This window comes from Corvus hawaiiensis, chromosome Z, assembly GCF_020740725.1.
Source record: "Corvus hawaiiensis isolate bCorHaw1 chromosome Z, bCorHaw1.pri.cur, whole genome shotgun sequence".
NCBI classification, from domain to species: domain Eukaryota; kingdom Metazoa; phylum Chordata; class Aves; order Passeriformes; family Corvidae; genus Corvus; species Corvus hawaiiensis.
In genome coordinates, this window is record NC_063255.1 from 23,817,324 (window position 1) to 23,844,810 (window position 27,487).

Here is a 27,487-nt window from a genome sequence, read left to right on the forward strand (position 1 = left end):
TCAGCCCACTGGCAATTCCTTTATAAGCCCAGCCTGTGATATGAATAAAACAGGGAATGTTTGTTTCACCCACCTTTGGCCAGCTCTCATTTTCCGTGTCTTCAAATGGCCTTTAAATATTTCTCATCACAGTGTGTTAAAATTAATCTTTTTCAAACTGGGTATCAAAAATTCAAAATAATATCTTCATAAATACCAGGTTCTTCAGTATTCTGTGTTGTGAAGTAATCCATTTCAATACAAATTTTTGCACATTATGACGGTTTCCAAAAAATCAGCCCAGCTACTTATATATTATATAGTTAGTGTATGATGGTCAAGCTGCATTCTATGCCACAAGAAGTCCCTAAACAGGTAATGATTGTTCAAAACACTTCTTTTCCAGTTGTAGCCTGTGTTTTAAGCCACCTAATCGTGTATGTTCTTAATGCTACATGCATTTTGGTGATCATCAAAGATCTGCTCTTCCTGTTTTACAGATTTTGCAATATTCCACTCTCTACAGAGGTAATGTTGAAAAGCATTTAGGAAGCAAAGGAGTTTATAAAGCACATGAAGCACACTTACATGGATGCTTTCCAAATAATCTGCATTTTAAAATATCTACTATCTTGATTTGTCTACTTTTGGCTTTCAGGCAAAATTTCTAGCTAGCAAGTATTTTAATATGATATAAGCCTAGGGAAGGAAGGCTTATACCTGTCTGCCAATAACAGTCTGAAAAGGATACCTGAAGTTTCCCGTTGAAGTGTTGCATATTTGTTTCCTGAACTGCAGAATACCAACATGGATAGAAATAAGGAAATAGGCGTATACATAAAAAGTAGTCAAACTAAATCTTTCAACATTAACTGTGAGAATGAGATTTTCATAAAGGTAGTTTACTTAATGTAGGATGGGTGGAAATTCATTCTAGAGAGAAATCTAAGTTGTGTAGTATTTCACAAAAATAAATGATGGAAATGTGTCCTTTACAAGTTCCAATATAGTGTTTTCCTATGAAAACCCTTCTCAACAAATCAGTGTACAAATTCCATGGGTTTTCTTAACTTGAATGGATTGATCTATTTCCTAACAGAGTTTTTTATTTATTAAAGCTAAGATTGTAGAGTGAATCAATCAGCTTAAAAAAAAAAAAAAAGGCATGTTGTACTACTCTTTTAAACAGGAGTTATATCTTAGAAACCTGGTTTTTTGCTATTTTAAGATAACCAAGTAATTAAAAAGAGATTTCCAGAAATCAGCTGCATCATTTGAAAATTGGCTTTTTACTGGGGTACAATAATTCTTTTTGAGGTCTTATGATTTAAGGTGTGAAGATAATACAATAATATTTCGTTATATTATTTTTAATTTATTTGACTTTTTTTTTTAATTGCAGAGTAATTTCTTAAGCCTTTCAGTCTCCAGAAGAGTAAATCTTCTGTACATGGTACCTTAAGACAAAAACTGAGTTATCTACCTGCCATTTTTCTCTTCTAAAAGTTCTCTGAACCTTTCCCCCCGCATATAAGACATTCCTGCAAGATCTCATTTTCCTTATGGTTTGATTGCAACTGCAAGATGTATTTTTCAGTTTACTTTTATTCTCTTGAAACCAAGAAAGTGACTACAAATAATTGGTGGCTTGTGTGTTCCTGCACTAGTTCTCAATAAATCTGGATGTCTGAGAAAGCTCCTGTAATACCAAACTGAAAACAGACTTGGAAGTTGAAGTCCATTGACACTGTATTTATAGATAGCTTTTTCTTTTTTCACAGGTGGGTTGAGCCAATTATGACTTTCCAAGTATTTCTGTTATCTATCCAATTAATGGCACCTAGCTAACCAGAAGCTCAATTATTATGAGAATTCAAAATTACTTTTGACTGTGTATTGTTTAAACTATTTGTCTAGAGAAAGATTTTATTGTCAAAGTAAGACATATTTACTATGTAATCACATTCTTTCTGCATTTTGTCTCTTTCACTACATTTTAACTGATAAATCAACACAGTACTCATCTTCACAGATTTTCTGAAGCATGAGATGGTCAGTAGATAAATCATTGTAAGATTTACACAATTGCACAATTGATTAGAACTTCTTTTTCTGGAAAAGCTCCTTCAGCTGTTGTTCAGTTGTTGCTTCTTTCTGTTGCATCAGCTCCTTGGCTCCTTTGGTCACTCCCCAGCCATCTGGCTTTGACATGGAAGGACAATATGGCCTGCCTGAAGCAGGCTTCAGATTCTCCCAGTATTCTTTTCTTGCCCTAAATAAAGAAATAAAAATTCAGGGTTTTTTTCAAGCACCTCAAAATATTGAAGGAAATGTGGCTTAAATAACAATTGCAAAGGGTCATCTAACTTGTAAAGATTGACATTATACATAGATACAGAAGTATGAATGAAAATATGCAATTAAATACTACATGCTTTAAAAGTATCTTTAAAAGTATCTTTCCACCTTTGAAAGGAATACTGTAAGCCAGCCACAAACTGGTTTACAATACTCTGTCAGTTTTTCCTTTTCATTTTCATGAATTACATTCACAGATCCTCTACTTCTCCTTCACCCTTTTCCCTGCTCCTAGGTCAGCTTTAATTCTTTGAAATTATTAAAAATAAACCACATCATTGTAAACATAGAATGTTTACAGTGATATTTAGATGCCCACATCAGCTAAGCCAGTGTGCTCTGTGGAGCATTGTAAGCCTTTGCAAAAGGTGTGCTGGTTTCCAGGTCAGATATACATACCTTGCTCTGACCCAGGGTTTGGTATGCATGCTCAGGTTATCACCCCAGCTACCATGTTTCTCAGAAGCTTCCGGCAAAAATCCCCTTTCAGGAGCCAACTCCTCAGCTATCGCTCGAATATGATATGGCTCAAATCCACAGCAGCCTCCAATGAAACGAATTCCTAAGTCATAGGCCTTTCTTGCATATTTCTGAATGTCCCATCTGGTTACAATTCTTGGCTCCAGACCTGCAAAGACATTAGTATCTTAAGTTTCCACCACAGTCCATTCCATTTTTATCCATTTTTTAGTAAGAAATCATGTTGTTGAAACACTTGCACACTGTTTGCAAAAGTGGTTGTAGGCGTAGATGTACATGTTTGAACTGACTGACCTAGGATCAGGGATTCAAACTTTCACAAGGCTAGCTTTCAGGTTCTGCAGTGCTGGTTAGCACTGTTGGCTTTGCAAAACAGCACCTAGTATCTTCTAAGGCTGACCACATGCTTTCCATTCTGCCAGAGTTCTTAGCTGAAGAATTGGAATACTTTCAATGTTATGGCTGTATTTCCTAATAAACAATAAATACCTGGGAAATCTGATTACCACACACTAATCTGTGATAGGAGAAGGTATCAGCCTACCTGCAGAGGAATAATCCTGCTCATTATTCGTCAGAAATGCTTATTACACTTTTTGTCTACGATCAGATACTGGCAGCCAGTTGTTTCAGCTGGGATCTTTAGCTATTTCTTAGTCCATCCCTTAGTCATAATTCCAGTCATGAGCAGCTTGCTGCCTCAAACCACCTCATTCCTTGTGGAAAGTTCTGTGTGTAGGTTAAGTTAGAATGCAATCTCTATTTTGAACCCTTCTCTCTGCTGCAGGTTGTGTTGAGCATTGTGATGGAGTAACAAGAGCAGAGAGAGTAGACTTGTGGAAGAAAAGGAATAGGAAGTGTAAACAGCAAAGAAAAGCACACCTCAAAGAGCTGGAGGCACAAGAGTGGCATAACTGGAAAGAAAAGAACAGGGACTGAAGAAGAAACTTTAAGAAATAAAAATACAGAAATAAAAGAATAAAAATCTTCCCACTTCTTAATGCACATGCACATCTGAAGGACATGAACCAGCATGATTATCAGGCAAGTGCAGCATCATGTCTGTACACTGAACACTCTGCTGGGCAAAGCAGCTGTGTTTGAGGTAGTAAGGCTCCAGCAACACAAAGATGAAGTAGGATTGAAGAATGTTACTATGTTCTGTCCCAAAAATGCCTAACATGCAAGAAGTTGATACAAAGCAGATATACTGTAAGTCCATTGTGTAGTTAAGAAACAGGATCAAAAATTAAAAAGCAGAAGAAGACAATTAAATATTCTCAAACAGATAATTATCGGTGTCAGAGGGAAAGACAGGACAAAGGAAAAGTAGGTGGACTAATATTGCATGGAAAACTTAGATTAAGTGTTTTAGAAAGCTGTTCAAATAAAAACAAGCTTTTGTACAGTGCTGCAGATACGACAGAAAGCACCAGAAGCACAAATTCATTATTTCCTTTTCTTCCATATATCATTAAAAAGCTAATGCAAAATTTATGCAAATTATCAACAGTAAGAATGCATCATTGTGCACTCAACTTAGACCTGTACAAGCAACTCTGTTCAGGGGAACAGTATAGATTGTTTCCCTGTCTTCTCCATCTCCCTGTCACAATCATGTGACCTGATGAATGAATTCATCTGATGGCAGACGAAGTGGCTAAGCCCCTGTCCATCATATTTGAAAACTTGTGAAAGTCCGGTGAAGTTCCCAGTGACTGGAGAAGGGAAAGCATAACCCATACTCTAAAAAAGGCAAAAAAGGAAAAGCCAGAGAAATACAGACCAGTCAGTCTTAAAATGCCCAGAAAAACCATGGATCAAATCCCCTGGAAACTGTGCTAAGGCACACAGAAAATAAGGATGTGATTGGTAGCAGCCAACATGGCGTTACTGAGGGCAAATCGTGCCTAAAAATTTGGCGGCCTCCTATGAGGGGGTTACAGCATTGGTGGAGAAGGGAAGATCACCTGCTGTTACTACCTTCCTGGACTTCTGCAAAGCATTTGATACTGTCCCACACAACATCCTTGTCTCTGAAGTGGAGAGACACCTTCCCAAAACCAACTAACATTTTATTTTCCATGTCTGTCAGTGCAACTTGGCTTTTTTCTTGGCTTTATTCAGAATGAAATATCTCTAAGTTAACAGTTTGTGATGAGAAGAATTGTAACCTGCTCCTAGATTTGCCCCCTCGATATATCTGCTTTTGAGATAGTTAAGTATGCTCTCACTGACCAGGACATTTCTTTCTAAAATATTGTCCTTATTTAACTGGTGACATTTCAGAGAAATTGCAATAACACAGAAGAGAACACATAGGAAAATAAATACTTCTGCCATCTAGATGCTGGAGTTTGTCAATACAACACACCTAACACTTTCCCAAAAACTTAGATCTTGTTGCCCTACACAGAGTTTATGTACTCTTCAGATACCTAAATATCTCTTTTGTTATTGCCTTCATGAAAATGGAGTAATTTGGTCAGTTTAACAATGATTTACCAAATAGACTATCTGCTGTCAAGCAATCGATTGGTGCTTCTGGGTTTTGAAAACACTCACAGAGCCAGACTTCACCAATTAATTATTCATGGCAATTCTGAATGCTGAGATGTCATACAGATTGCTTATAGCACACAAGCCAAGAACCATAACAAACTAAAGAGTGAATCCTTCCATTCACTTGATTGCCTACTGCATCTGTTTGATTTCTTTTTTTTCTGCTTGCAATCAGAGGAGCTATATGAAGGAATGAATAGGATAAATGAGTTCCTAACATTTTTAAACATCAGATATTTCCAGGACTCAGACGTCTTATTACCATTTAATGAATGCCTCAGGCTTATTCTTTATTCTCTTTCCTTCATTTATGTAAAGAGAGCAATCTAAAGGAAAACAACAAGCTTCCTGAAAATCACATATACTTCACAATTTTTTTGCTGCAAATTCAAATTGTGAATGTTTTAATACCATTTATTCTGATCTTGAAAAGAAGGGTGTATGATATCTGAAAATGAAAGAATTTTCTAATCAGCCTTAAAATGTTTAAGCTGATTTTGCCCTTATGTTAAAGGGATCCTTTACCTCTCACGTGAAAATAAGCACTAAATAGAGAAGCCTTATATACATATTAAATGGCTGAATCTTTCAGTTTTTGTAGAGTTTCCCCTGAGCATACATGTGATAGACTTATTCTCCAAACTGCTAATTTGTTAGCAATGTTAAAGTCCCCTTTCTGCTTTCTCTCTAATCTCATGTACATTAGACAGCCACACTTACAATACTGAACTACTATGAGTGCAGTAATAATGTTCCTATATCCATTGTACTGCATTGTACATTAAATCCTTACATGGGTAAGCATAGGCCTTGTGGGATAGATGTCACAACCCAGAATAATGGTGTTTTTTTAGTACTTTTGCTGCTGTTCTTTGGACTGTTTACAGCTGTCCTGAACAAGGTTCTATAGCATGAGAAAGAACATTTTAAAAATAAATTTAGGTTGTGGCATTTTAAGTCTTTTCATCATAATTACACATTGAGTCACATGCTCTGATACTACCGAAGTATTCTCACTATGTGGATGATCTTTACTCCAATATTATATTTTAACCTGTCTGGAAAATGCCAGACAGGATAACTAGGACTCATCATACTGAATAAAAGGACACCTTGCAGTTCCAGCTGTACTATAATCTGGGGGAAAAAAAAAGCCAGGAACAATCAATAAAACAAAACCAACCAACCACCACCAACAAAAAAGATACTCTTGTCTTACCAAAGGGAAATTCCGGAAGATCAATAAAGCCCTGCTTTCCACAATCAGGTGTATGGAAAGCAAGTGGCTGGGACATCAGGTGGGCTTTCAGTTTAGCAGCCTGCAAGCCCTCTTTCATCAGCCTCACAGTTTCAAGAGAAGTTTCTGGATCAAAATGGCAGTTGACTCCAACTATAGAAGCACCTAGGAGGAGGAAAGTAACTTCAAGTCACAGCTCCCCAGGAAGTGGGAGATGAAAGTACTTAGCAACAGCACTCTAGAAGCAGTGCTGTCCATCTTTACATCAGTGTTATGAAAACAAGGCAGCTGTGCTAGAGCCAGGCACACACAACCTCCTGAGGCTGATCATTCCATTTACATCTCAGCTGCACCCTTCTTTACCTTCCTAATGATGAATCACATCTTCTACCCTCTTACCGATGTTTTTTCTTACCAGTGTTTAATCAGTGAAGTCTGATTATGTATAGTCACACACGCAAATAAGTAGCAGGTTCTTAACACAAGTTCTACCTTTGGATTTCAACTGTAACTCAAAAAGGAAAAGAGAAGTTCGGAATAGATACGTAAACCCGTGTACCTTCACTCATCATGCCCTTGATTAATTTCTTCTGCCCTTCCCCTTGTCCTGTAGAAAATAGCCTTTTATAGGCAAAATTATTAATTTTTTCACCCTCTTAATTCTCTCATCCTGAGCTTGAACTGTGTGCAAAAACACTTCAGAAAAACATAAGCAGAGAATCAAAGGTGGCTTTGTGCTTGTGATTCTAGAATTTGGGGACAGGTCTGTAATGAAATTTGAGTAGGTTTAGGATTTTGCTGTACTCAGTATCAGTTGTGTCTGGCTATTGCTCCCACCCATTGCATACTGGTTATCAAGGATCTCATAGCTATATTTCCACATAATTTTTACTAGTAAAGTACATATAAAAACTTTTCTACAGAGTTAAAACTCATCAGATATGACTGGGAAGCTACCTCCTTGAGATATACATCTATTTATTTCAATGATTAAGGACTTTACTTTGTTCCATACTTTTAAAGGACACATTAAAGCAGATTCTTACCAGCCTTTACCAGCTGGACAGCACATTGTCCAGGGGACACTCCATGCATGTCTCCTTCTGGACCAATGCACATCGTAGCTGCAACTGGCTTTCCAGATTCTTTTAGAACTTCAACTGCCCAGACAGCCTCTTCAACATGTTCAAAATACTGGAAGAAATTAAAACTAGGCTATTTTGTTTCTCAGCAACGAAATATAAAAATATAAATCCAGACCCCAAATCCACCATCAATACAATAATTTTATTCTTTTCTGAATACTAACATATTCTTTTCTTTATACTAACATAATTCAATTGAGTTTACTGGCCACACAATTTAAAAAGGATTTCTAAAGTGAATAAAAATAAATTAAAAATAATGATACTTTTGTTTCAGAATAAGAATGCCCATACCGGAGGTTAATCAAGGATTAACTGAAGAACTATTGTCAACTAGAGAAGTCATCTTAGGTTGCTTTCCACATATGGGAAGAAATAGGGATTAGTCAAGATCCGATTTACATTTCTTCTTTGTATCAGCACAGAATTTTACTTGACTGAGGTAGAAATTGAAGTTTCAAAGTCCTATTCTAGAGTACCTGTAGATGTTGGTGTACATCTAGAAAAATATCTGATACCATTGGGATACAAGCACAGCAGAAAATTTTAAAGGAGGTAGCAACATGTAGTTATAGACCCTAAATAGACATCTTCAAAGTTAACAGTGTGCCAGTTGAAGGCATGCGCTTATTTTTACAAATTTACCTCTGCAATTAGAAAGTCCACGTTCTTCTTCATAAAGACATCCAGTTGCTGTCGAAGGGCTGCTTTAACCTCTGTTTTATCCTTGCAGCTTAAGTAAGATGGTGTTTGACTGACTCCTCCAGCCACTAAAGCATCACCTTCATTAGCCACTTCTCTTGCAATGTCACAAGCAGCTTCATTAACTTTTTGGCACTGTGTGAATATAGATTCTGTTAGTTTTATCTTACAGAGGTATGCATGTAATTTCAGAGCACTATAAGGACAAAAATAGTCAAAAGTCAGAATGGTTTTTGTATTTTTTTACAATTTAAATTAAATTTAATTAAAATTAAATGGATTTTAAAGTAATATTGATTAGGAAGATATGTTTCTTTCAAACAGTAAAAAACAGGAAGGAAACTAATTTCTTGCCTCCTCTAAGTTATCATATTATCAAATACTACAAAATACATTACCTTTAATAGATCTTACACAAATAGCCTATAAAAAGCAAGTATTTGGTGTGAAGTGGAATTTCCTTTGCCTCTTAGAAAATGAGTTATTTACACCTAAGCATATACTTTCATTCTGAAAATTGTGGATGGAAAACAAAATATATGGGAATTACAATATTTTTTTAAAATGTATTTTAGTGTACTGATAAAGACCAGAAAAACCACTCAATGCCAAACCATCTAGTCTCAAAGGAACTATATAAAAATGTTTGGCCAGGAATTCCACCGGACCTTAGGCCTACATCTAGTAAACACGCCCAGCATCCGAAAATTCCTTTGTGTAGGGGGTAACAAAACACCAACATTGTACTTCTGTTGATGTAACAGATTACCTTCACATGAGGGAAGGGGAATATTGACTACAGTGTGTAGCTCCAATTCTTTTAGTTGCTACTCAATGAATATATGGCTCTAAGAAACATTTTGTTCTCATTAGCCACTCATTATTCTCTAGGATTCTTCACCATTTTTGCAGCTGAGTCATATCTCTGGAAGTTAAAGCACTTCTGTTTTTTCACTACTTGCTCTCTGTGCATGTAGTACTCCCTATAATCTTTGTATCAAAACTCCGGTAAACCCATCTCCTCAGATAAAAATATAGAAAAAATACTATGTGGTCATTCTCTTTCCTCTCTTCATCCTTGCCCCATTTTGTCTTTGATTTTTGTTTTGGTTTGGGTTTTTTTGTCACATCACCTTGCCTTTCTTGCTATTCCAAACTCTGTAATTGCATCGTCTCATTCTCTGGTCCTCAAAATAGCCAAAACTCTTATGACAAACGCGATAATGTTTCTGCCAAACCTTTTGAAATTAATCAACTTATTTTGTATCTCCATCAAAACTGTTTTACTCACACTTATTTTCTCAGCTACATAATTTCCCCTGTTCTCTAGCTTGTCCTCACTGGCATAAAAGGTGAAGGTCTGCAGAACATTGGCTCCAGCTCTGAGGAATTCCCGGTGAAGCTGACGAACTGCAAATTAAGATACAAAGTTATTACTGTGTTATCCTAAAATCCAATGTTTATTGATGAAATGTTACTGTAAAATAAGTGGCAATGTGTTTACTAGAAAACCCATTATGAGAAATTAGAAGCAGCACCCCAGTCTGCATAGAATTTCTTTCTTCTCACTCTCAAAACATTAGGTAGAAATTTTTCTCCTTAGTTCTTCTCTGCTAAGAATGACTGAAGATTTCCATTTAGTTTATCTACAGATTAATTTTTGCCTGCCACCTTGCCTATCCTCTATTTTCTGCAGTCCTTCAGATCTCCCTGATATAGACCTTTATAGAGATTTTACAGCGATTTAGGAAGGGATAGCAAACATCTAACAAAAGAACATGAAAGCATAGCAAGGAACACCAGACAAAAGGTTCTTCAAATGAAAAAGCTGCCTTTTCTTAGCTTCTATACTATGAAGAAGAAAACAAGACAGTATCATGGCAATAAATTTAGGGACAAGATGATACTTATATGGAAGAATACAGTGTTTCATTGCCTCCTCTATTTTGCATTTTTGAGTTTTCTCCCCTGACAAAACTTTAAAAGAGCCTAGTCAGCCAAAACCAAAGCTCTATTTTGCTAAATACACCCTTAATTAGAAGATTTGTTGCTCCCGAAAAGTGACTCACATCAGGGAGTTAATTCTTTCTGTATGTCTGCACATGATGATTTTACTTCATAGACAACACTCTTTTTAAAGGAAAGGCTACCATTACTTTTAATAGACAAATTTCTTACATTAGGGCTTTGGGAAAGGGCTCTGTAATGGTAGTTGTGCCTTTCTGGCTGTAAGCAGTGCACTGCAATCACCACAGCAGGAACAGAATAGGAACTGTCAATTGATTTTATTATATACCCACAGAATAATAATTACAATAATTTCTGGAATGCTACTGGTCATGTAAAACAGAGTGAAATGCTCAGCAGCTTATAGCAAATACAGGAATAATTTATTCCCTAAGTACTGTACACAAGACACTTATTACCTAAACACACAATAACACAGCACTTTCTGTGGCAGAAGTTTATAAAAGTTTTCCTGAAATCCTAGTTTATCAAAACTCATTTGTCCACAGACACACTTTGTGTCACTAAGAAAATGTGCAAGTTTGTCATGACAATAAAAGTACTCCCTTATGCTGCAACACAGCTTTCTACACTAGAGAAGCTCAAGCAGCATTTTGTGTTGCTAGAATCAACCTGCATACATGCAAGATGTCTGCTTTCAGTGAAGGATCAATGTAGTGTCTCTTGCTTTTCTCTACTGGTACAGTATTTAATTTCTACTTGCAGTTGTGGGTAACTGCACAATGCTTCTCTTCTTACTACACAGGTGATTTAACACAGTGCTTCTTTGCCCAGCAGGCACAAAAATCTTTCCAGGAACATAGATTATAGTAGAGCTATGGTTCAAAAAGACCATGGAATCTGCCTGAACTCCTGGGATCAAATTTCATTTTCACAAAAATTTGTAGTGCAGGGAGTATTCTTTTACCTACATCATAGCAACAGGCTACTGATCCCAAATAAAAGGGCTGTCTCTATGTTTCTAATGTTCTGCAATTTTTATCCTCCTGAATGAGGAAGCATTAATGAAAACTGGTCAGGAAATAAGAAAAGGAAAAGAAGATCTACAAATATTTTCACAAATGCTCTACGACATTTGGATAGTAGACCATTCCTAGAAAAATGCCTGGGATTTGTGTGAACAGGGATGGTGATATAAGTAGGAAAATGAAATACAATCTAACACGTATGATTAAGGAACTTCACACCCCAAAATACCAAGTATTTGAATAGGAGACATGGGTTAGCCTTTGAGGGAAACAACAGTGTTGTATCAGCCTGAATCTCATTCAACCTCAGGCAAATAGGTTTTACCAGTAGAATACATTGTTGCTTTTATCAAACTCACAGCACTATGCACTATCAAAACCCCAAACCACTCTGTAATTTACTTGTGTGACTTCCAGCATGTTAATGAAACTGTGTTTTCCTTCAGCATTTGAGAAGTGGGGATAACACTCACATATGAGGCTAAAACATTATTAATAATTTGATGCATTTTAGGAGACAGGTGTATAACACCAATTTTTCAATTAAATCCATCATGAGTTGGACATTTCATAAAAGACACAGACATAAGCTGTGAGGAGATAGGGGCAATAAGCGCCCATGCATATGGCTTACTACAGAGCAATACAGAGCAATATCTGATCTGTCTCAGAAAGAAAATTTAGATCTCCTAATTTCTAAAATTATTAGTCTGGCAAATCTTCTCTTTGGTAATACAGTTAATGGCCTCAAACTCATTTTTTTTTCTTTTAGTACTTGCTGCCTTCTCAGAACTTCCTTCCTTTTCCTCTCCTTATAAAGACAAGAAGCTGTGGTAGTTGTATGGTTTTTATACCCGCTGCCTCAGCCAGTTGCTCCTTGTGTTCTTTTACATCTGCTTTCAAAGTAACATGACCCTTGAGCAAGCAGGAGCAAAAAGCAGTAATGGAGGGAAAACAGCCCCACTGCACAAAAAGAAATGAACGCATTTACCCTGAAGGGTGTATTTATAAATAGCCTATAAGAGACGTGCAGAATGTCAAGGGCTTTTGAGGTGAAAAAAATAACAAGCAAAGGGGAAATAAAGAGCATGGGACAAGTGCTATGAGTTGTAAGATGGAACATGCAGGGGCAGACAAAGGTAGACATGGAAAGAAATAGAGAGATGATGGAATGTCTCTTTGGGAGATGAGTCAACAAATTAGGTCATCAAACCTTAAACCTTTGCTGGAGCTCTGCATTATCTAAAGCTGCCTATAACCCTACATTAGGGATGCTAAGTGACACAAAAGTGACATTTGAAGGCTAAGAAGGATTAGGCTGAAGAAATAGGTAAAGTATACAAAATGAGGTAACAGAGAGAACTAAGATAGCTCTCCTTTCCCTCCTCTTCCTTCTTCTCCTGTATAGAAGAAAAAGACTAATTTGGAATGGCAAACACTTAGAACAAAGAAATTTTTTCCCCCAGGATATTCTGAATTGGCTTGTGGGATTAACTGCACATCATATTACTAGGGCAAATGCTTTCTTGTAATGAAGCATACATAAATGGATAATACCATCTGCTTCTGCACTATTTATGCTAAACACTATAATCTACACTGGAAGGCATAGAATGGTTGGTCATTTTTTCTCTGTCCACTTTAAGAGAGTTACTCCGTTAAATGTTTGCTGCAATTTTCAGATTCCTATCAGGTTTATAATTCCCCATTTTACAGTGGAGCCAGAAACATTTAATACTCCCATTATGATGTTTATTAAAAACTGCCATTTCTCTGAAAGAATTAATAAAAAATCTAATTTTGTTTATAAAGATAAATTAATTACTAGAACAAAACAGATACTTAACTGCAGAATTCTTTTTCATGAGATATTTTAAATGACAAGCTTTAAATGATCAGCTCAAGGACAGACTAAACAAATCCATAACAGAGAAACCACTGAATGTTATTAAACACAAATATAACCACAACTGCATCAAAAAGTCCCTGGGATGCAAGTTATTGAAAACTGAGAGAGCATTCTGAAGAGGTATCACTAGATGTTTGCACTATTCATATTCTTACCCAGCCAACTTCTTTTGGCCAGTGTTAGTGCAAGTCCAAGGGGTAAGATGAGCAGGTTTTAGGCTGTTCTTAATATAATGCTACAGTGTCAAGAGACATTTGTATTTAAAAACCTACTGCAAGTTCCTATATATTTATTATTTAGCCAACCATGTTTACATTCACTACAGGAGTATCATTTCCCAGTAGAACTGACCTGCTTCTGGGTGTTCTACAGTTGCTTCAGGAGTCCAAGGCCCAGCTTTTACATATCCCCTCTTTTCAAGAGCAAAGACAAATCCCCCATCTCCAATCACAATTTCTCCAGCATCCAAGCGTTCTAGAATACCCTGGAGAAAGCAGGAGGGTAGGTTAATGATTACAGTTCTTCAGTTTGGTGGCCTTCCTTTGTCTTTGTTGCCATTTTCTGTATTTGCAAGGCAGACATAAATATCTGTGAGCTAGCAGAAATACTTTTGCCACAATAATAAAAAGTAATAAACTTCCTTCTTGAAATTCTATTTAAAGAATGGTAGGTGTGCTCTTTTGCAGCATAAGGCTTTAATATGTACATATATATTATGTGTAAGACTTCTCATTAGTCAATTATGTTGTATTCCAGAGATATTGTTCCCAGAACTTTAAGTCAATGGTCCAGTTCCATTCCTATAAAAATAAAATGCCATCTTAAATTCTCCTGTAAAATACATGGGGAACTTCTTAAAATGAAACACTAGTACCACTGATCTGTTTAGTAGCTCATCTACACTTTAGCTTCCAATGCCACCTTGACAGAACCTTACCATAGCACAAGCAGCTTGTGACACCAGATGGCACAACAGGCATCACAGAAAACTAAGCATGCAACAGTTTCCTACTAAACAAAAGGCATCTCAGAAAGCTGACTTGAATTTTCTGACAGTCTTTTCACAGGCCTGGGTTTGCTTACCCAGATTTACAAAAGAAAGAAAATCTTGTTCGTTCTGTACAGCCCTGAAGTGTTTTAGAGTGCTAAGTTAGAAACCTTACAGCACCCTGTGATTAACTGTGCTTCTGCCTTGAACTCCGCATTAATGCAAGGAAAGTGTGGGTACGGGATAAGAATTAATCAAAGGTAAGACTGAACTTTCCATCCATAGTTTTCTTGATGGCATTGGCATTTCAATAGAAGAAATTTGAGGGAGTAGGAAAAAGAAAAGCCTTATGGACATAGAGTTGAGGGTGATTTTCATGCTGAGTGGAAGGTTTTTTTAACAATTACCCTTCAAACTTTACTAATTATCTTTCTTGATAATTTCCTATTCATTAATACAATTATCTCACGCCATATATCCAGCAAAGACAAAAGCTTATGACATCTGAGCACCATCCATTAGGCAGAATGAGAGTATGCCTTTCCAACAGTAAGGAGCACTGTGCCAGCTGTGCCAGTTTCAGTACCAAGCACAGCAATGTGAGGCTCCTTGGAGGCTGCAAAGCCTGGCTGAGAGCATCACCTACTTTGGCTGAGGCAGTGACATTGCAGCAAAATGGCAGGACTTGTCTGTACCATGCTGCTGGGCAGAGCTTTGCCAAGTGTTGGCCTGCAAATCTCTGCATCAGATTCCTTTGCACACTATGGACTTGCCAAAATATTGACCCAATTAACTTTAACAAAGTGTGCGAGTTTTTATCTTTGTTTCCACAGAATCAGAGAGAAACAATTTTAGTGTAAATGTCAGGAGATTTTGTAAAGACTGTGCTTGCAATAAATGAACTTTCATTTGTAACAGAATGCCTCAAATGGCACCAGAGAAAAGCTCACTGGCTGAGTCCCTGCTTCCTCTGTCTGCCAAAGAATCTTTTGTAGGCGAAGCCTGCTCCAGAAATTTAATATGCAGAGAACAGGCATGCAGAGGAAAAAAAAATCTTTAACATACAGGCAGCCTCAGCTGTTGCTTGTAAACTGGACATTAAGTAATAGACAAAATTGACATAATATATAGGTATTATATTTATTTTTGTACTATGTAGGTATTTAAATGTACTACAACAGAACTTTCTTTTAACAAGTCACTTCTAGGGTTTACCAGCAGTTTTTCTTCACAGTTCTGGGGTTTTTTGAAGTACATTTTGGTATAATCTTCACTTTTGACACACAGAAGTAACATAAGCCATGTTTGAATAGACCATGCCACCTGAATATATTGTGATATATTAAGCCTAGCATCAGGGTATCTAATGGCAGGAGAGATAAATACAAAGCACAAAATACTTAATAAAAACTTAGTTTGTCAGTTTATGCTGGATTCAAATGGAAATAACTTTTTTGCAAACTTTATTATAGGTCTGACATCTTCTCTTCATACATTTTTACTTTATTTACTTTGCAAAATACCACCGATTAAACCAGCATACAGCTAAGTGAAGTTCAGCATCAACACTGTTTTATTCAGAGACCTACACCCGTGTGCTCATGTCTAATCCAGATCAAAATTGTACTGTCAGGTGATCTGGTAGGAGACAAATCTGGTATTAAATTACAAGAAACAGTATGTGTAAAAAGCTATCCAATGCTTTTTTGAGCCGTCATTTCGCTGCTTTACATTTGCTACTATGAATGAAGTTGCACCACATAGTACATACACCTATATATAGAGAGCATGAGTGCAAATGCCTATATGAAGATATTCCTACTACCATCTTTAGGAGTGTAACTGTACTGTGTAACTGAAAAGCCTGCTTGATCCACCTGTAACCTACCTTTTCATCAGTGGAGAGAAAGCAAATCTCGAAACAAGCATTCAGATCTCAAACCCCCAAGAGAAGTCCACTGTTTGTAGGGGGAATTTAAGACAGTTTTCTTCTGCGAGGTGTTGAAATTAGGTGGTATGTGTCAAAATATGTAAAGCAGAACAAATACCCCTCACCTTTTTCCTTTCTAACAAATCTACCTGGAAGACCCAGGAAGAGCTCATAGACTTCTTCCCATATCTTCCTGCTCTTTTGCTCTAGACTTATACACTACACATAAAAATGAGTAAAACCCATTCTGAGCAAGATGTGCCCTATTAATGGCAATAGTGTCCTTTAAACAAAAGACAGAATATGTGATTCTGCTGACCTTCTCAAGCAGTAGAGCAGGGTACCAGTTCTGATGTATGTCAGAGAGTACAACTTAGATATTGCTCATAGCTTTGCCTTAATGGCCTGAATGGCTGGTGCTTGGATAACTTTTTATACTGGCTTATTTCTTTAACTAAATGGGGGAACAGTGGCCATACATACACTGGAGTCTGGGTTGATATTATAAACACCGTTGCATCCAGTCATATTAATCAAGGGGTGAGCAATCTGGATCTTTTAAATAGAGTGGTCAGGATGCTGGAGACAGAAATCTTATCCAATAACAGCTTATCCTTAAAATATTTAAGATTTTAGTTTGCAGTGTGTTGCAAGTCCTGCTTAATTTGAGTATTGCATAATATTAAGCTAAATGGTTTTATACTCCAGTGACTCCACTCTGTGTTCAGAGAAACAAAGATTCTCTGGGCTGGGACTGCGTTAAGATCAATCTAATTTATCTATCTCATATACCCAAATATCTTTACCGTCTCGATGCTGAACAGGTAAAATTATTTTTATGGCTTTATTTTAAGTTTTCACAAGGTCACCTTACCTGCAGAGATACCGAGTACCTTAGTAGGAGGTTAACCGGCGCGGTCGCGGGTCGTGCCAGTCAAGCAGCAGCTCCCCTGGAGAGCCCGCGGACAAGATCCCGCGGAGGCGGGAGAGGTGACCGGGAGCTCTGCCCTGTGCCAGGCTCCCGGCGCGGGGCTGCTCCCCCGCACTGCCCTGTCCCGCCGAGGCAGCGCCCGCCTGTGGCGGACGGCGGGGGGGACCGCGGCGGAGGCACCGCTCCGGTGCCCACGGGGAGCAGCGGCCGGGTCTGCGCGAGGGAGGGAGACGGGAGATTTACCCTTTTGCCCTGTTTCGCGGTCTTCCTGATCGGCAGCATCTTCCTCGCCCAAGGACGCTGGCTGCCCGGCTATGCCCCGACGGGTCGACGCGAAGCTCAGCTCGACGGGCTCTCCGGCTGCACGTTTATAGCCCGAGGAGGAGGCGGGACGCTGTGGGCAGCGCTGCGGGCGGCACCCCCGCCCGGCCCGGTCCCTGACCCCGCGGGGCGCATCGGCTCGGCGGGTGTGCCCCGCGCCCTGCCGCCGCCCCCGCCCGGCTCGAGGTACGGAGGCGGCCGGTTGCCCCCCGGGCTGCCCCCCCGGCTGCCCCCTGCGCCAAGGGGCGGTCCGGCGCCCTCCTCCGGGAGGGCCGGGCTCGGCGGCGCAGGCACGGGACGGGACGGGACGGGACGGGACGGGACGGGACGGGACGCTGCGGAGAGCGGCGCGGAGCTAGCGCTCTCCATCCCTGCTGCGTGTGTAGGATGAGCGCGGTGCTGCGGGGAGCCCTGCGGCGGCTGCGGCCCCCGCGCCGGCCCGGGACCCTCGGTGCGGCTGCCCAGCGGCCCCTCGGCGCCCAGGGGCGGTGAGTGCGGGCCGGGCCGGGCGGAGGACGCGGGCAGAGGGGCTGGTCGCGGTAGCAGCCCTCCGCGCGTGGCTCCGCGCCGCCCGAAGGCGCGGCCCCCGGGCTGCTGCTGTCGGGGATGCGCAGAAAAGGCGATGGTGAGGGGAGCCAGCTCCGGCTCCCGGCCTGCGGCGGTCCACCATCGGCCGGACGGACCACCTGTGGCCAGCAGGTGCCTCCCTGCTCCGTGCATTGCTACGCCAAAGCCAGAACTAGCCCGGGGCGCACTGCTGACCTGATGTAGAGAGGTCCCTTCTGTTGTTTCCTGGGCCGTACCGATGAGCAAATAATGACCGGTTTTAACTGGCATCAACATCTGGGTGAACTGTGTAGTGCACCCCGGATTCTTGCCAGGCTCCTGGGCAAGGGTTTGAAAAAGCCTGAAAGGCAGGTGAGGAGATATCAAATCCACAGCAAAAAGAAGAATGAGGAAAGTCCTTATGCTTGACCTTGATTACCACGTGCCTCAAAATTCAGTAGAGGAGCTGGAGTAAGTGTTACACCTGGCTGTTAAACAGCTTACTGTTAACTTCAAAAATTAATAAGTAATCAGAAAAAAGAACGCGTGCAAGTATGTGATGTACTAAAGACAGAAAACCTGTGGTGTCCTGTGCTCCCATTTATTTTACTTTTTATTTGTCACCACCTAGTATATAAGTATGGTGCATATTCCTCCTGCAATTGCATTTAAAATGTCATAAGATCTCCATTCATGAGACATAAAACTAGTAGCTTTTATTTCCGAGTGGAAGAGGTAGAAGACTAGTTATACATTAGAAAGTCTGTTGCCAGAAAAGTTGAAAATGTACAAGGAGAGGAGAGATAAATTGAGCATTGATTAACTGTCGTGAAGGGAAAGATACTGTGGTTTCACGGTAGTCAGTACTGCTACTGTAATAGTATGTCCTACCTTGTATCACATAAAAAAAATTACTTTTTAAAAATTTTTGATAAATTTCCACATGTAGCTTGCTGCTCTCTGTGGATGAAGCAGTAGAGAGGAGGATCAGCTGACTTGAAGGAGAATAGGGCTGCCTATGGCAGCAGTTCTGGTTTATGCTGGCCTTAAGTAGTTATGAGAGTACAGCGTGGCGTAGCAGGTGTGAGCCATTGACAAAAACGTGTTTCTATAATGTTTTGTGTTAAGCAAAGTAGGACATGTCAGCTCTGGGATTGGCTTAGTTGTTTAGACCATGGTGCAAGTAACACCAAGGTTGTTAATTCAATCTCTGCATGGGCCATTCAGTTAAAAGTTGGACTCAATGATCATTGTGGGTACCTTCTAACTCAGAATATTCTGTGAATCTGTGAACATGTCAAAATAAACAGAACATGAAAGTAAGTACCAAGCTTAATTCTTCGTGAATATGTACACTGGTGCAGTCTACTAACATTGGTTTTAGAAATTTATTAAGAAGCCTTACTGAATAGACTTTTTTAAAGACTTTTTGTTGCACATACTACACAGCACTTCGGAAAAGTCAGGTTTTGACACTGTCATTTTAGGCATCAGCTTCTTTTTGAGAAATAGGATCTACGTATAAAGGTATATTGGATAAATAATATTTAAAGTTGCAAGTGGAAGCAAACTTGTTCTGTTGCTGTTTTCTTTTTTTTATTACTATTGTTTACCTATTTGACCCTCAAAGAGCATATACTTTAAAAGTGGGTATGAGTGAACAGGTTAGGTTTTAAGCCAGGTGTGTAAACTCCCAAGCAGAAACCCACTTGTATTATGGTTGAAGCAATAAACAAAAGAGATGGGGAAAAGTGCAATTGCCTTTTTGTAACTGTCTGTAATATTATTTTATTTCTTTTTCAGTAAAGAAACCTCATCTCCTTCCTTAGGGAAAGACAGAGCAGACACAGTGATCATCGGAGGTGGTTGTGTTGGTGTGAGTCTAGCCTATCACTTGGCTAAAGCTGGCTTGAAGGATGTTGTTCTGCTAGAAAAATCTGAGCTCACTGCTGGATCTACCTGGCATGCAGTAAGAAATGTTTTGTTCATCTCTCAAATTAACAGCAGTTTGTGTATATAATGGTGGTGGAAATTTCAGTACTTTTTTATTCCCCAGCTTTCTTTCCTGCTGGCATTACATAAAATCTTGGAGGGACAAAGGTAACAAATGTACACTGTGAGTTTCTTAAGCCTGAATATATCAGCATTCTAAGGAAAAGAACTAAAAAGGCATGCATGTAATAATGTCAGGGTAGCAGCACCTCCTTTAATAATGCTAAGCACATGGTCATAGTGGTGCACAATATGCATTTATGTAATTATGTATTTTCTCAATCTATATCTGGAGTAGATAATGTAACAAAAATAAATAAAGCTTGCTACAATAATACAATAATAGATGCTTTTTCCATTCATTTCCAGCTATTCTTAACTGAAATTGGGAGGTTGTTATCCATGTGTATAGCGACACAAAAGAGCAGAAACCCAGCAGTTTGATGTCTCTTGATCTACTCTGTTAATACAATAGAATATTTATGCAATACTCTACCTTTCAGGGACAAATTAAGGAGGATGACTCAGATGTATTATATTTTATTTGTATGCTCATACTTCTCCCAGAGGAGGAAGTCTGAAGTCTGAAATGCTTCATCTTAGTGTAGATGTTTTATGTGTTGGGGGCTTTTTGAAGGAACAATAGTAAAAAATGAAATTAAAAAAAAATCACTGCCTGCAGTGTATAAATCATATACTTCATTTTACTTGCTTTTTAATAAACAAAGCAAAAGAGAACATGCTGTATGTAGTAAGAAGAAACAACATTCAGTAATTGCGTATCTTTTAGACAGTCATACAACAGTCCAGCAAACAGAGCAACACCACGCAAAGTGTCAGGCATCTTGTATTGAATCATAACTACGAAATACTCAAAGAGTACTTTGACGTAAGTACAGGAGTGAGGCACAGACTGAATTCTATTTAAATGCATACACAAAACAATATCTTTGTAAAAAACAATAAAAAATCCCCTAGTTGAGTAAGGAACCAGAATCACGAATGGGGTGTTGTTACTGAACGTTTCCTTTGTTCTTGTTGTTACACTTGCTCACCCTAACTTACTGCTCATAATAGTGTCAACCCTGCCTTCAGTACTTTTGCTCACACTTAGTGAGTGCAGCATTGGAGCCCTGAGTGAGACTCAGTTTCAAAGGTAAGGAGGGACCTGGAACTCAGCAGAGAAAATGCCTGCACTTCCACAATTGAGAGGGCTACCTCATGACACCTGTTAGAACAGAATTTGATGCGATTAACATAGCAAGACACCTAGTCATGGGCCATGTTAAAATGGATATCTTCATGGTATACTGTCTCTTTTCATTAAACTCAGTATTAGAGGACTTCATCTGAAGATGAAAAAGATGATAAATCTGTTTCAGATAATTAGAAAGATCAAAACCGTGACCATCAGTCACAATTACATATATCTTGTTATACCAGATACTGTGTTTTTCTCACAGTGATACAGTACTAGATACAGATGACACACATACTGTTAAGACGTGAAATGGCATGTAGCACATTGTCTGCAGCCACAATGTTGACAGTCTAGTTCAGATGTTGATGTTGCTGCGCTATACCACCTTTTACCTCTTTCACCGTCCAGGAAGTCCTGCCAGAGCTCAGGATCATGTTTCAGATAGATCGTATTCCTGCTGATGTTGCTGCCAAAACTTTCTTTCACTTCTCAGGTCTGAGATAAATTTGGCTAAGTTTCGTGTGTGCTATTAAAACAGCACAAGTATCCACATTTTTATGTTACCAGTTATGAAAAGGTATAACAGAGCAAGTTATTATATGTTATATTACACTTTTTCTTGCAACATGCAATTGATTTTGCTGCTGACAGTAAAGCACAGCACAAGACAAATAATGACTTGTTACAATTTGGTCAAACTTGCAAGAAGAATTTAGTATATAACAGTGTTGATAATATTTTCCTCCAGAAAGCTAATTTAATAATGGCATTAGTATAAAATCTGACACTGAAATAGAACAAAACTGATACATAAGCATTTCAACATTTAAAAATTTCAACTATAAAAATGCTTTAAAGCATTTGTTTCAGTTCTCACAGCAAAGTGGCCATTCTTTAAATTATTTTTCCAGATCATGTTTACCTACAATAACAAAATCTCTTAGAAAAATAGAGTAAAGCCTAGAGAAAATCTCTTCAACTGCAAGAATGGTTGACTTTGAAATTCAGGAAAACATGTAGACACATTGGGAAGCCAGCTGGGCCAGAGTGAGTTCATGACTGAGTTCCAGAAAAAAACATGGTATACTGGAGATAGAGCGGGAAAAAGCTGAAAATGGGGCAATTTAGAAAAGTTACCTGAGCATGTGAAGGGGATGTTAGGAAAGCCAAAGCTCAACTATATTTAAGATTTGTAAGGAAAATTTGGCAACAAGAACTGCTTCTACTGCCTCATTAATAGTAAAAGGCTGAAAAATGAAAATAAGTAACTGTTGCTGAATGAGGTAATTCAGTCAGAGTGTACACTAATAAGGCCTCAGTGCCTTCTTGCCTCAGTTTTCTCTGACAGGGTTTCTTAGGCCTCAGGGTTAAAGGAGAAGAGTAACTACTGGCAGTGGATGAGGACCAAACCAGGGATTACTGGAGTTATTTGGCACATGCTCATACATTGGACCAGACAGGCTGCATCCAATAATACTGCTGATTCATTGCAAGGCTGCAGATGTATCACATTTGAAAGACTGTTGAAATTGGTGGAGGTGCCAAAGATTTTGAGAAGGGCGTATGTATGACTCTAAAAAGCCAAAGGACTGAATGGGGGAGCTAAAGGCCAGCTACCCATGGTTCAGTTCTTCAGAAAATCATGGAATGAGTCCCAGGTCCATAAAGGAGAAAAAATGTAATTTGGAACAAGATAAATTTGCCAAGAATAAATCACGTCAGATCGAATCTGATTGCTGTCTGCTATAAAATCATTGAATTCTTAGACAAAGGGAGATCAGTGGATATCACTTATAGATTTCAGCAAGACTTTAGACACCCTCTCCTATACTATCCATGTACTTACCTGAAGATGTTATGGTCTGTATGGCTGGACAACTAGAAATTTAAAAGACTTTTTGCATGGCTGGGCTTAGAGGGTGCTGATGAATGGGTTATACTCTAAGCAAAGCCTGGAAATAAGTGGAGTGTTACAGGAATCTGTCCTGGGACCCATCTTTATCAGTAATTTGGAGTAGGTGATGAAGTACATGCTCATCCAAGTTTAAAGTTTACACCAAACTGACAGGAGTAGTCAATGCACTCAAGGGCAGGGCAGCCATGCTGAGGGATCTAGGCAGGCTGAAAGGATGAAAGGACAGTTTTATGGAATTTAACAAGGCCAAATGCAAAGTTCCATACTTAGCTAGGAAAGTAGAGCAGCCTCTGTCTTAGAAGACTCTCAGAGGCCAGGCTGGAAAAAATCTTGAGCAATGTGGTCTGATCTTGTAGCTGCCCCTGCTTTGAATATGAAATTTAAGAGAGATCTCCTGAGGACCCATCCAATCTTTTTGTTTCATTATAATTATAATTATTTTATTATTCTAATTTTTATATCGTGAAATCAGGTTATAGTTGTCTCCCAGCTGCACTCTTGAAATCAGAAACATTTGTTAGCTCAACCCAAAAGGCATCAAATGCTTTTAAAATTCTTTTCTTCACTTAAAAGTGTAAGAGATTGAAGTATTTATTAATTCCTGCAATTAAATACTCTTGAATATATATGGGCTTGTAGCTAAATTGCAAGTGATTTGTGGCTCATTTAGTTCAAAATGACTACATTAATAGTGACCACTAAAATGGAATTTCCTTACATCTGGAAGATACATTACTACATTTAGAAGAATAACAGAAGGCCAGAAAATGTTTACATTGCATAAATAAAAGAATACAGTAAAAGCAATATGAGGTAACAAGGTTTGCAGGTAGAAGTAAATTAATTACTCTTAGGCATTGTACATGGCTAAAGAAATTTAGATATTTCAAGGCTTATTTATTTCTTCATTCTGTACAGACTGAAAACAGTCCCTTAGAATGTATTTTTTGAGAAACAAACAAGTTTTAGCTAAAAATTCTTCAGTGAAACAGCCCTGGGGTTTAGTCTAAGGTAAGTAAAATAAATGTATTCACAATGTGAAGGCACACATATCAAATGAGATAAAAATCACATTTAGCCAAATATCTGATCTTCAGCTGTGTCCTGTATGATGCTAATGATCCCATATGATAATAAGAAAAGAACAAGGAATATTTTTTCCAGACTATTAATTTAGCCCAGGGACTTCCTGAAAACAACATGCCTGCTTTGTGCTTGATGGGGCCCTTACTATGTATGAATCTCCCTCCTACAGGTTTGTGTGATCACTTCTTAAAATAAGACTATTGAGGTAATGAACATTGCCAAACATACTTAGTCAAATTTGTGAATAGAATATAGATAAAACTGGAAAATACGATACTGACAAATGATTAATTTAACACTCTTTTCCATTGGATTATCTGGGCATTTCAGTAATCTAGTGCACTATGATGTTGTAGATAAATTGAGGTATCAGAAAGATAAAATTCGTAAGAACAAAGGTAGGAACAGCTTTCAACACCATGTCTAGCATCAAGACAAACAATCAGTAATGCCAGACAGTAATGACCCTTTTGCTACGAAGATACTGAGTACCTGTCATGTCAGTGAATATGATCTATGTTTTTTGATTGAAATAGTATTTTAGTGTAAGCTATTTGCTGAGGACAATTTGAAGCTAACTTTCTGAAGAAAAAGATAGTGTCTTAGATGTGAATCTGCACAAAGAAAGATGGGACAGAAGAGGTCATGTTTTGAAAGAATGAGGATGTGTGACCTAATTAATACCATATATATTAATATAATTATAGAGAATTGTAACATTTAATAGCTTTCTAGCACAGTCAAATTAGTTGGAATTAAAATATATCTTTAAAGACCACTAAATCTTGCTTTTGTTTTTCATATGTTTGCGGGTATTCCACTAGCTTTAAAAGTTAAATTCTCAAAACATGTAACACAGAACAGAGCTGATGCATTAAAATTAAGGGTATTTAATGTTTATACATACTGGGCGACTTAGAAGGAAACAACCAAAACTTTGCAATGTGTGTCACTTTTTACCTATGAATTTCCTGATGTATTTTTTTTTCAGAATGGCAGTGAACTCAAAAGGTGGACTCCAGTGTCCAGCTCCCATAATGGAAGCAGCCTTAATCTATGAATAAGATCTATTTTAGTTAGTACAAAATGCACTATGTGTATAAAATATTTAAATCCGTGCAGTTATCTTGAACACCTAGGGTAATTTTACATTTCTGCTGTCTCACTTGAAGAAGGGTTTTAGTGAATTGACAAGTTCAGGACATACAAAGGCTTATGCTTAACTTCAGTAACGCACTTTAATTCTGTTTTTTTAAGGGCTAAATGTCTACAATTATGAATGTCATTAGGTTGGTGCAGCCATCTCTGTTGTAGGCAGGTGAATAGTTTCCTTAAATATTGGAGAGTCTGTAATAACTTCTTGATTTTACCTTTGCATGAATCTGAAAGAACTTGACAGATTTCTGAAGTCAAACCTAGTAAAGTGATGCACAAAATATATACAATAATTTCTTACACTACTTCTAAAATGCAACAATTGCTCTTTAACTGACACATGAGACAACTGTTGAGAATAGAAGAATATCATCTTCCTCTGCCCCCTGCTGCATACACCCCAGGAATGCAATAACTCTTGTGAAGATCCGGTCTTTCTGAAGATTTGGTTTCTTTCCCATCTCCATTTGTAAGAAGGAAAAGACCATACTACAGGACATTTAGAGTTAGTAATTTGATTTAGTTGATCAGAAATGAAGTTTGCATGTCTTTCAAAACATTTGAAGCTGTCAACTGTATAATTCAAGGAAGAAAGGGAATTACAGGAGAGAACAACTGCAACAGTATCATGGGTGGGCAAATTTGATGAGAAAAGACAGATGGAAAAACACCTGTGCAAAAACCAAAAATGGCATAAGTAGGGAAAGGACTTTATTTTTATTTTTGTAGCAGTTGGCTCTATCCACGTGTTGTTTTTCTTTATGGTATCTTGGCAGTTCCTTTTTAAATGACTCTTGGAAGGCAGGAAAGAACACTGCATTTCTAATCTATGTTGTTCCTATTTCTTATCTGAGGCTGGTTTAACTACTTATTTTCATCCTGGAATAAACCTGAAGAAAATCCATGCTTACAGCATCAAACTCTATGAGAAGCTGGAAGAAGAGACTGGACAGGTAATCCCCTTAACCTTTGAAGTGTTAATTCAGAGCAATACCAACTGCAGTAATAGTCTTACAAAAAAGTGTAGTTGATGAGGGTGTGAAGTAGGAGTATGTCCCTTTTTATTGAAATACATTCTTCTGCATGCCTAGTCACTACATTTTGTAGATAGTTTCCCAGATCCCTCTACAATTTAGGAAAATGGTGCTCATAAAACATCTCAAGACACAGCAGAGGGTCTGCAACTTTAACTTGATAAAGGAGCTAAAATAGCATCAGAAACCTGGAATGAATGGATTGATTATGATACATTCCTGCCTTAATATATGTCCGCTTAAAAATTCATGTGGTATGATGCTGTCTGTACTTGAGAAGATTGCTGCAATTCTTCCAGTCCCTTTCAGAGATGTATTTTTATTTAGTGACTTAAGGAACGGATATGCAGAGAAACACAGGGGTCATCTTTTTCATCTGGCATCTTGCAGCCATGTAGATTTAATTTACTAAACTTGTGCTTGCTTTGGATGGCAGCAGAAATTGAATTAACCTCACTGTACTAGTCTACGAATTTTATATTCTTTTTAATATTTGTCAGATATATGTATGACAGATATTTTTTGTATTTGTCATAAAATGCTTTTTTCTTCTTTCTGCTACTCAGCTAGATAAGGTGCCACATCAGATTATCATTGTGAGTTCCAGTAAAAGACTTATTCAGCCCTATTATTGTCCTGTGAGGTAACATAGAAAGGTGAAGAAAAGTAAGCATTCAGTGTCCAGCTCTGCAAGGATGTTTAATTTATTAAAAAGACAAAAAAGGCGAGTGGTATTTCATTGTGTTTATAAAGGCACTTAGTTAAATATATTCTGCAACATGTCAATAGGAAATTATGCAGATGATAGACTTTAAAATGAAGTATATTATACGTACTTATTTTTGAGATGTGTCTGATTCTGGTTTTGAAAGTGTGTGAGTGCATATGTCAAATATTAATTAGTTGTTAGTAAAAATGAATGTCTCATGGCATTCAATAGATGCTTCTTGCAACTGTTTTGAAGATAGACTGCATTAACTTAGGAAGTTAATTCGGTAACTTCTTGAAAATTTGTTTTCT

The 27,487-nt window shown here is 38.2% G+C and overlaps 2 protein-coding genes across 3 annotated transcripts in view; one reads left to right on the forward strand and one right to left on the reverse strand.

The window, feature by feature from the left end:
- Nucleotides 1-1,566: 1,566 nt before the first annotated feature.
- On the reverse strand, nucleotides 1,567-17,567 carry LOC125320037 (betaine--homocysteine S-methyltransferase 1). The gene is made up of 8 exons (XM_048291972.1): nucleotides 17,461-17,567; nucleotides 13,720-13,852; nucleotides 9,755-9,873; nucleotides 8,407-8,598; nucleotides 7,663-7,810; nucleotides 6,599-6,781; nucleotides 2,737-2,965; nucleotides 1,567-2,251 (listed from the first exon to the last, which is right to left on the reverse strand). The coding sequence occupies exons 1-8, from the start codon at nucleotides 17,497-17,499 to the stop codon at nucleotides 2,077-2,079; spliced, it is 1,218 nt and encodes a 405-aa protein (XP_048147929.1). The 5' UTR covers nucleotides 17,500-17,567; the 3' UTR covers nucleotides 1,567-2,076.
- Nucleotides 17,568-17,852: 285 nt separating this feature from the next.
- DMGDH (dimethylglycine dehydrogenase) overlaps nucleotides 17,853-27,487 on the forward strand; it is a 40,886-nt gene continuing 31,251 nt past the window's right edge. Inside the window, exons 1-3 of one of the 2 annotated variants that reach the window (XM_048291970.1) lie at nucleotides 17,853-18,026; nucleotides 19,888-20,053; nucleotides 26,288-26,386. In XM_048291970.1, the coding sequence (XP_048147927.1) occupies nucleotides 17,926-18,026; nucleotides 19,888-20,053; nucleotides 26,288-26,386 (366 nt within the window). In that variant the 5' untranslated portion in view covers nucleotides 17,853-17,925. Of the gene's footprint in view, nucleotides 18,027-18,475; nucleotides 18,556-19,887; nucleotides 20,054-26,287; nucleotides 26,387-27,487 lie in introns of those variants that run through there. The other variant, XM_048291971.1, reaches the window with a different exon arrangement.